The sequence below is a fragment of the Apium graveolens genome, chromosome 3 (genome assembly GCF_009905375.1).
Source record: "Apium graveolens cultivar Ventura chromosome 3, ASM990537v1, whole genome shotgun sequence".
Taxonomy (NCBI): domain Eukaryota; kingdom Viridiplantae; phylum Streptophyta; class Magnoliopsida; order Apiales; family Apiaceae; genus Apium; species Apium graveolens.
This window is the reverse complement of record NC_133649.1, coordinates 168,964,883-168,975,268: the sequence shown is the minus strand read 5'-3', so window position 1 is coordinate 168,975,268 and position 10,386 is coordinate 168,964,883. Positions and strand designations below refer to the sequence as shown.

Genomic DNA, 10,386 nt, shown 5'->3' with positions numbered 1-10,386 from the left:
TCAGTAATTTCAGTAATTCGGTAAAAAACCGAAATACTGAATAACATAAAAAAATCATAATCAATTAAAAACTGAATTATTTCAGTTCGGTAACCAAACCAAATTATTTCGGTTCGGTCTTTCGTTATCCGAACCGAATACTCAGTCCTATTCATAGGTTCCCACCAAACAGAGCCTTGAGCTAAATTGTCACCTGTATATAGAGGATGCCATACTCCTAAGTCCTAAATTAGATCTCAAAAGAATTAACAGGGAACACCCTACCACAAAAACGTATTCGAAATTCTTATTTTCCAGTTATATAAGCAAACATACAATTTAAAGCACGTTCTAGAAAGACAAGACAACACTCTTGAACAAATTTCAAATTTCCATAACCATATATTACTCAATTTCAGCGACTCTGGTCCAAGTGTAACGACAGTGCTGATCTACAAGATGACATGAATCAAGCAAATTGGATGGTATTGCATAACAGTAATTAAAAAAAAAAAAGAGATCACATTTCTCTTCTGTGAGGTTTGATGAGTTTAATCACAGCTTAATACAAAATTGACGATATTTTATAAAATGTATGTTGATGCACCATTCATTTGCCATAACATTGTGTTGCAGGTATCTTTTATCTTTGCACTACTGCCCGAAAAGCTTGACCAAGGCTTCTAACATCCAATGAAAAAGATGGAGCACAAGCTCCAGACGAACTCAACCGTACTCTACACATTGTTAACACTGGACAAAATTTTAAGCTTTAAATTGATACCCCTTATCAAGCCCAGTCACAGATTTATCTGTTCTGGTTTTCATTGCGAGTTCCATGCTCCTCAAAAATAAGCTCTTCCTTTACAGTATATGCACCCGCTATCCTCAAAGTTTGTCAAACAGGATTTGCTTCAAGTACGCAATGGAAGAAGTCACTGAATTTTAAGAGGTTCTTCAGTTTAAAAAGCAAAAGTCACTGAATTTTAAACAAGTGTTTTAGTTTGACAACCAGCCGCCACTCTTCATTGGACAGCTCATCCTGTACATATTTAGCAAAGAGAAACAATTAAAATGTTAAAATTTGAATACCAATTTGCATTAGACTAACACATTCTATTTAGTTAGGTGGAACTAAATCGAGATGGGAAAAGAGTAAGATATATGAAGAAAATAGAAGGTGCAAGGATGAAGGAGGTTTAAAGGACTGTAAATGTTTCTTTAAAGATTTGTGAAGACAAGTGGAAGGAAGAAATGAGCATCCATTTTTAAACTAAAAAAACTATGTCTACACTGTAACATGCAAAGGGCAAAGGTAAGTGTATTTGTGCATTTAAGTCTATAAACTAGTTCAATTACATTCCACTCCTTCCAACATGACGATCAGTGCCCCATTATGTGCAGGTATTCCCACTATCCATATTTATGGTACGTAAATGTGGTCATAAACACAAATAACACATAGGTTGTTTATACCTATAGCATCCAAAGTACGGAAAATAACAAATGTTCATATCTTAACATACTGAAAGAAATACTTATTCTAGGAGATGTGACTGTACGTGCTATATATAACTCAAATCATAAAAAAACAAGATGTCTTGATATTTATCTAGTGTGGAAACAACAACCATCATGCAATTTTCTTCTCACTTGAAGTTATAAATCAAATACATTGTTGACGTTGTAAAAACTGTAAGAGCACATAATTACCAATTCAATGATTAACCTACACACTTTTTATGCTTATATGAGGTATATCAATTGGAGGACCAAGCAAAAATGTTCAGGGGTAGCCAAATTGCACTTGTCAATTTTGAAATTGTTGAGCCAAATTGTACTTGTAAGTTTTTAGGAGCCAAGCTGTGCTGATAATTTTTAGGAGCCAATTGCTGGTAATTTTTCGGAGCCAATTGTGCTCGAGGGACAAAAAAATTTCCTACCCCTTAACTTGTATCCTAGAGAATATTTTCCTCTCTTTCCCAAGTAATGAGTAGATATAGCCATCAACTACACGTGTATGGAAGTACTTTCATTTTTTGCAAATAATTAAAATTAAAAATGTAAGACAAATATGTGAAAATTATGAACTATCATTACTTTCTGAGATGTTAGGATTAATCAAGTATGATAAATCGCAAAGCAGCTGTATAAAAAACATAAACAAACCTTGTCATCAACCTGTTACATACTATGATACATTATAATCACTAGTCTATAATCTAAAGGGCATGAGAAATCAAATTAGGAAGATCCTTTGACGAAAACATGTAAATGCAACTTCATGTATCAGCTATCAGCCATTTTACCAAAGAAAGGGAACAATGCATCTCAAAAGTTATATTTTACTTACCCGATAATTTTCTTTCAGTATGTCAAGAGACCTCCTAGACAAGTGGCTGACAAGCTCATCTTCAATCTCAAAATGTCTGCCAAACATTTTTTGCTGCTCATCCGGATTACTTCCAATTATCTACAGAAATACATAATAAATGCATGTGAGTATCAATCAAGAAATGAAGCCAGTCCACTCTTCCCTTAACTTTTTATTCTCTTCCTTGTTGAAACAAAGCAACTGTTCAACATATAGTTGTGTAGAAGTTACACTATATACAAAACAAACTCCGACTCTTTTACACTATATACTACACTAAAGAGATTTTGTCTGTAAGTAGACATATTCTTCTAACTTCTCCAAAGGTTAATGTTTTGTTGAAATACAATAGGACATAAATGGGATAGAGAAGGAATGAATTTGTTTGGTTGACAAACATGAGGGCATACTTGCAATTTTCAAATACACCAAATTTGGTGTAATACATTATCACTTTATTAGGTGTAAATCTTGCACTATTACAGTCTTGCACTATTACAGTGCTTGGTTGGATTTGATTTTACAGTTTACACTATAATAATTTAAAACTTATACCGTTAGTTGTTTTGGTGTTGGGTTGGAGATGCCATTTGATACATTCGGCCATTTCAGTTTAAGTCGTTTTATGAGGTTGACTGTGCCCTTAAGCTTAATGACACTATTTAGCACTTGGGCAGAAAAAGCTTAATGACACTATTTAAAATAAGAATACAAAATTGTAATATTTAAAGGTACTTAAAATCCCCAAAACTGGAAAACATCAACTTTACGATCACAGTTCCGGATTCAGTACCTTAATGGCCACCTTACTGCCTTTCTTAGCAGTATCAACTGGCTTGTGGTTGTTTTCAATGGAAGCTATCCGACCAATATCAATGAAATCCTTCTGCGGAATACATATTGGAGTTCCAACCTGCACAAATATTGTTTTAAGTAGAATAAAGACATGTTCACAACCAAAAATTTCGATATTGAGAATGACAAGTTTTAACAAAAAAATTATCCCATATGCGGTGAAAAATATTAAGAGCTTATCCTTTATATTTAAGAAGCTATGGATAGTAACAAAAGCACATTAAAAGCTGACAATATACAAAATAATTCACTAAGAAATTTCAATTACTGTAACACCCTTAAGAATTAATTTAGATGGTCTAAGTTGATGATATTGTACTTCAACCAACTTGTCTTCTAATGCTAGTGACTGGTATCTAATTCACGAGCCTGAAAAAGGTGTATCACCACCATATGCTTTATTTCTTGTGTAATAATACAACAAAATTGAGGAGCCAAATGTGACCACTTCACTCCCTTACACAACAAAAGCACATGAACTTAGTTCAGAAACCAAAAACCCACAATGGCTCTGTTCCAACACTGTAATCCAGATCGAGAAATCTTAATCCGAACGAAAGAAGTTAAATAAATCAGTAAAGACCAGCTAATAAGATTCTATAACCTTCAATTAACAACCTCTCACGATAAAAGAACTACAATAACACAGTAATTAAAGTATCCATGAATATATTTATTTTTTTAATCGCATTTTTTACAATCATTACTTCACTCATTTATATGACACACTGACACCATGTTGAAAACCCCTAGTACACAATATGTTTTGAGAATCTATTATTACTCATCAGACGACAACTGAGGAAAATGATCCTATTACAATTATAGCAGTAATCAAAAATACTGCTACAAGATAGTTTTGTACCTTAGCGATTCCTTCAAGAACATCAACACCCAAAATAATTGGGTCCTTCTTGTTGAACACACAGTTTGGCATTATCTTAAGCACACATGGAAATACTGCCTCTTCAGCAGCTTCCTTCTTCTTTTCCTCCTTAAAGGTATCAATGTAAGCCTTAAACTGATCAAACAAGTGGTAAATGATATCAGCAATGAATACTTTAACACCATACTCCTCTGCAAGTTCCCGAGCCTCTTGTGTCACTTTAACATCAAATGCCAAGATGGTTGCATACTCTTTCTTCTTCTCAAGCATTACACTGGCCTTCATGACATCCTTCTTGTGAACAGGACCTATGCCTATACCACTCACAGGTATATTTACTGCAGGGGTTTTCAAGAACTCAAGCAATGCTTCCAAGGAACCAAGAGTTGACGCTTGAACATAGACCCCTTCACCAGTTTTATCAATTCTGCTCATCACCGACTTCATATCTTCCATGGTGGACTCCTTCACTACTTCCAAATCATCATTAGGCCCAACCACATAGAGACCGGTGCCTGCAATGGCATGCTCAAGGCCCTGCACAAAATATTAAGTGCAACTGAACTCAAAATAACCTTCACAAGGACAATTCATGTGAAAAGCTGACCAAACATCAGAATTGATGTTTATTAAAAGCGACACCTACACTTGTTTATCAGATGGAACTAGACATATACACAAAAGATACAGAGCGAGACAGAAAAAATAATGCCTTGGAGAAAGTCAGAATGCACTTCGTCAACCAGTACAAAGAAAACAGATAATCATGCAAAAAAAAAGAATCTCGATCCAAGATGAAAATGATACAGAAAAAAGGTCGGGGTTATTTTTCCTACCTGTGCAGTAATCTTGATACCCTGGGCAGCCTTGATCTCTTTGTGGTGAAGAAAAGTACCCTGTAACCAGAAAACCCACGATATTCTTCATTATGTATACTGGAATTAAACATACCAATTCTAAAAGATTGTAAAAGAAAACAATATTTCTTAAGACAAGTATTTATATTATTAGTTATAACAGTCTATTCTGCTAATTTCCAGAAATGAGTGAACCATGTCACTATGCTGATGGAGTATCACACCAATCAATTGAGGAGAAAGAAAAAAGCAATCATTTCATAAATATACGAAAATTGTAAGACTTTAACTAACCAAAAAACAGAGAAGAATAAATAGTTCAATCTTTTAATCTACTATATTATCTTTGGTTGGTTGAAGTCCTGCACTTAGATCTCTGCGCATTCTGTGAGTGGATGCGCCACCACCTCGGAATGCAAATAGGGTTATCCTTATTGCAGTAAATATCTTCAATGAATTGAATAAACAGGTCTGCACAAACTTCAGCTCAACAGTCTCACTGCTACTAAATCCTTCTAACAGAAGCCAAAACCTTTACTAGTCAGTTTTAGGTTCCTTTTTCCTATCTCTCATTTTTATTTCACCATGACAGATGGAAACATCCTATTTAGTCAAGGGGAAAGACACACGAAACACTAAAACGGGAAATCAGAAAGCAGTAAAAAAATCATTTCAATGAATTTCTGATTTATTTATTAGCGACATAAAAATTCCTCCATTAGCCTTAAATGACTGACTACTGAGAGAAACTTGAGGAAAAAGACAGCAGGATGTGAAACTCATAGAAGAAATAATCAAGAGAGATCTCACCTTGACACGGAGTTCCTTCATCGGATGGGGAGTCAATAACGCTCGTATTGTCGTAACAATAGGTCCCTGTGAAAGAACCCACGTTTAGTTCCCTGACATACAACATCGACTCGAAGTCTGAGTTTTATACAATAACAATAGAAGTTGATTACCTGCATACCACAGACAACTATCTGATCACCTTCATGAAGCACACCATTGACCAACACCACATCAATTGTAGTTCCATGACCTTCAATGACCTTAACCTCCAAAACAGTACACTGACAAAACATTCCGAAACAATCTTAGATATTAACACAGTTAAAATATTATAAAGAACTGAGCAAATACAAAAGAAGAAATTTACCTGCACTTCGTCACTGTATGTAAGTTTTTCAACCATAGTCTTTTGAGACCACTGTACTAGCAACAAGAGCAAATCAGGGATACCTTCACCACTGTTTCATCAAAAATCCACGTGTCATCACAAAATCTATTCTTACAAGTTTTTACTATGTGGAAGGTATTAAAGAAGTTTCACAAGTAGACACAAATAGTTTACGAACCTGATTGCACTTGTAGGTACAATACTGAAGGTCTCGCCCATTTCTTTGTTTTTATAGTATAGTTCAGTATTCAATCCTTGCTCCTTGAACTGCGTAATAATCTGAAGTTGCCAAAATAAAATAAAATTATTGCAACTACAAAGAACTGCCTAATAAACTTAAAAGAAAAGTAGATGACATATGACCTCAATAAGCCTCCTATTAAATTCATTCTGAACATCTTTAGTCTGTTGCTTCATTGCCTTCACAATTGGTGCATTACGACAAGTTTTCCACCCATACAATCTATCGACCTGCACACAGTTATTTTGCTATCAAACCATATTTGTTCAAGAAGTCATAATAAATAATGCACTTCAAATGTTAAACTACAGTGTCTCTAACCTTGTTCAAGGCAACAATGAACTCTGTATTTCTCATTCTTAACAGATTAAGTGACTCTATGGTCTGTGGTTCCAATCCATGCATTATGTCAACCACCAAAATCGCAATATCACATAATCCGGATCCCCGAGATCGCAAATTTGTAAATGACTCGTGCCCAGGGGTATCGATAACCAACAGGCCAGGAACTTTCAGTTTCGCATCAGCTTTTAATTCCTTGGTCCTATCCCGTAAGTTTTCAGCAGGAAAGTATGTCGCACCAATTTGCTGAGTAATTCCTCCCGCTTCGCCTTCCTGAACATTAGTGCCTCGGATGCAATCAAGCAGCTTAGTCTTCCCTGTATCAACATGACCCATAATACAGCAGATTGGGGACCGGAGATTATCAGCATCTGCTTTTTGTGATTCTTTTTTCTCAGCTACATCTTTCTGTTTATTTTTGGTTGCAACATCACCCACTGGCAGGCTTTTATTAGTATCCTGAGATTTCACTGGGGCGCTAGAGGCCACTTTCTCTGCAGGTACTGTTGGTTTGGCATTACGAGTGGCAGTCTGTGAACTTTTTGTATCTTTTCTAACCACAATTTCAGGTTCCGAGTCAGCCTCTTCTTCATCAGAAAATGTACTTTTACCAAGAATCTTAAGATTATCGTCATCCCAGCTCTTTGCATCCCAATCTTCTTCATCATCTTCTTCTGTTCCATCCTCTTCAACCACATCAGCAACATCAGATTTCTCCTCCACGTCCAATACATTGATTTCCTCAACATTCTCTGTTTCAAGGGAATCCACACCCGACATGACTTCCTGGCTTTCATCTACTTCTGTCATTTCATTTGCCTTGGAAGAGCCACCACCATTTACTTGAGAATGTTGCTTCGACTTCTTTGTTTGATACTTGGGCCGTTTCGGTGCTGTAGCTGTGTCAGCAGTAGTGAGAGGGAGACCTCCAGCATTAGCAAGTATTTGGTTCCTCATTGCCTCTAACCGACGGGCTTCCTCTTTCTGTTTCCCTGTTAAAAGCTTACCTTCTTGTTTCTTTTTCAACATTTTTTCCTTTTCTCTCTCCTTCTTTAATCTCTTTTTCTCTTCTGCTTGTCTTTCCGCTTCTTCTTGCTTTAGTCTCTCTTCTTCTTCCTTCCTTAACCTCTCTTCTTCTTCCCTTTGCTTACGTTCTGCCTCCGCCTTTTGCTTGGCAACTCTCTCTTGCATCTCCCTGACATGTTTTGGGACTTTCTTCTTGTCTGCGACTTTGTTCTTTGTTTCTTCTTCTTTCTCTTCTACAGAAGGCGCAGCTGCTGCCACAGCAGCCTTTTTCTCCTTTTCCTTTTCCTTTTTCTTTTTCTTTTTCTTTGCAGCAGCAGATTCCAAAGTGTCTTCACCAGCTTCCTTTTCAACTACGGTATCTACTGCCACCGCTGGTTCCGCTCGAACTGGAACCTTTTCTTCTTGTTGCGGAGCAGTATCAGGCTTCGAAGGAGGTGGGGCTTCCCCAAGCTCTGCCAATATCTTATCAAGGTCTTCCTCTTCCTGTGCAGTCCTTCCCCCCTTCTTTTTCTTCTTCTTGTTTTTCGAAGTGGCCACCACCGCATCACTAGTGTCTTTACTTCTGTTATCGTCAGTCCTTCCATCGCCAACTGTACCAGGCTTCTCTTCTTCTCCCTGAGCTTCCTCAGATTGCTCAGCCTCCATCGGCGTAACGCCAATATTGCCCTTCTTCTTCGATGACTTCTTTTTACCAGAAAATATTACTGCAGATGCATCTTCATCAAGAGCACCAATATCATCATTAACTGTACTAGCATCAGCACCAGATTCCGAGACAGAAAAATCTTCACCATTTTCCTCCTGAAGGAACGAAGTACTACTCTTCTTTGATGATTTTGAGGATTTCTTCTTCTTACCCGAAAAGGAAATTGAGGCCACATCTTCATCGTCCTCCTTACTTTCATCCTTGTTCACATCCTCTTCATCAAGAATATCAAAGCTAGAAGCAAAAGAAACAGCATCACCCCCTTTCTTCTTTGATTTTGATGGTTTCTTCTTCCCTGTCAACTTAATAACCGGCTCATCATCATTATCAGATTTCTGCTCAGAACCAAAATCATCAACCACATCCCCATCATCATCCTCATCACCACCAAGTGCATCAAAAGCCGAAGAACCACTAAAACCACTACTTTTTTTCGACTTTGACGGTTTCTTCTTCCCCTTAAAAGCTAAAGACATATCAACATCCTCCTCGCTCAAAACACCTTCTCCATCCTGATCTTCACCATCTTCATCCTCCCCAAGTAACCCAAAAGCCGAACTACTAAACACACTACCACTCCCACTCTTTTTTGACTTCCCCTTCTTCCCAACATCCTCACCATCATCTTTCAAAACAAAATCATCATCCTCCTCGTCATCATCATTACTCTTCCCCCGAGCAATTTTCGACTTCTTCTTCTTCCCCTTGTCTTTACCACCAACCAGCTTCACCTCAACCACCGGCTCCTCCAATTCCGTCCCAATAGAATACTCATCATCATCAATCTTAAGAGACTTCTTCTTAGACTTACCCTCCCCACCAGGCACATCTTCGTCACGGCTGACAGGCTTTTTTCGACCCATCAGTCCTCCTCAGCAATTTCGACAAATAAAAAAATTCCACCTAAGCCTTAATCCGAAATCAACAAATCAAAATCACAAAATTAATCAACAAACTAGCCAAGCCTAACCACATCCACACACATAAACATATATACACAATAGTTTTGAGCATCACATTAACTAAATCAAACAGTTACAAATCACTACTTATCAGATATTATGAAAACACATAGATAAACTAATCAGACAGGATATACGAAGATAATAGACATGAAATTGCAAATAAAATTATAAAAAATGAAGAACGAAAACTAACCGATTAAGAAATAAAAAGGAGAGAAGTTTAGAAATCGATTGAAGAGGTGTGTAAAATTAGGGTTTTTTGGGAATGGGCAGCGACGCAAGTACTCGACAACGTACGGTGAAGTGAGTGCTGCTAGGTTTTTTTTATATGCCCAGCCCTGCTTTTCTCAATTTCATAAATATAGTAACTCTCGTTCAATTCTTTTTTATGACAGTTTAATTTAATACTCTAATAAATTAAATTTCATAAATCCTTGTAATTGAACACCAATACATATAAACCGCACAGGTTTTATTCCTGTATATTATAAAATATAATTTTAATATATTATTGTTGGTATTTTAATCTTACCCCTTATATAATAATTTTACAATACCCGATTGATTTTATCACTATATATTATTAATTTTAACTTTAATTATGTTACTGATAGAATTCGAAACTTATATCCCTTTATTAATAATTTATAAGATTATATCTAATTGTTCTTATCAATTTGATCTCATTGCTAACCAGGACCAATAAACAAAATTTTAATATTTCGCTTTTTAATATAATAGTATATATATAAATTATTACTACTATATCTTTTGAGAAATACTAACTTAAAACCCGTGTCATGCACGGATTGCACGGAATTTTTTTTAATATTATATAATTTTTTAAAAAAAATTGAATTCAATTCTTTATTTTATTCATTTAAAATTTTAAATGATATGACTTCATAATAATTATATTAGTAGACGTATATGTTCATAATGTTTTAGAACATTTAAACTTATTTAACGTCATAG

The 10,386-nt window shown here is 36.0% G+C and overlaps 1 protein-coding gene across 2 annotated transcripts; it reads right to left on the bottom strand.

The window, feature by feature from the left end:
- Window positions 1–352: 352 nt before the first annotated feature.
- Window positions 353–9,760, bottom strand: LOC141712925 (uncharacterized). Of its 2 annotated transcripts, none has more exons than XM_074516053.1 (12): window positions 9,605–9,760; window positions 6,694–9,355; window positions 6,495–6,602; window positions 6,310–6,410; window positions 6,111–6,201; window positions 5,914–6,024; window positions 5,762–5,827; window positions 4,931–4,990; window positions 4,074–4,631; window positions 3,147–3,266; window positions 2,333–2,452; window positions 353–1,021 (listed from the first exon to the last, which is right to left on the bottom strand). In XM_074516053.1, the coding sequence occupies exons 2-12, from the start codon at window positions 9,307–9,309 to the stop codon at window positions 956–958; spliced, it is 4,017 nt and encodes a 1,338-aa protein (XP_074372154.1). In that variant the 5' UTR covers window positions 9,310–9,355; window positions 9,605–9,760; the 3' UTR covers window positions 353–955. The 2 variants fall into 2 exon arrangements, with proteins under 2 accessions (XP_074372154.1, XP_074372155.1); XM_074516054.1 differs by having other exon boundaries at window positions 6,694–9,349; window positions 9,605–9,744.
- Between the last annotated feature and the right edge of the window lie 626 nt (window positions 9,761–10,386).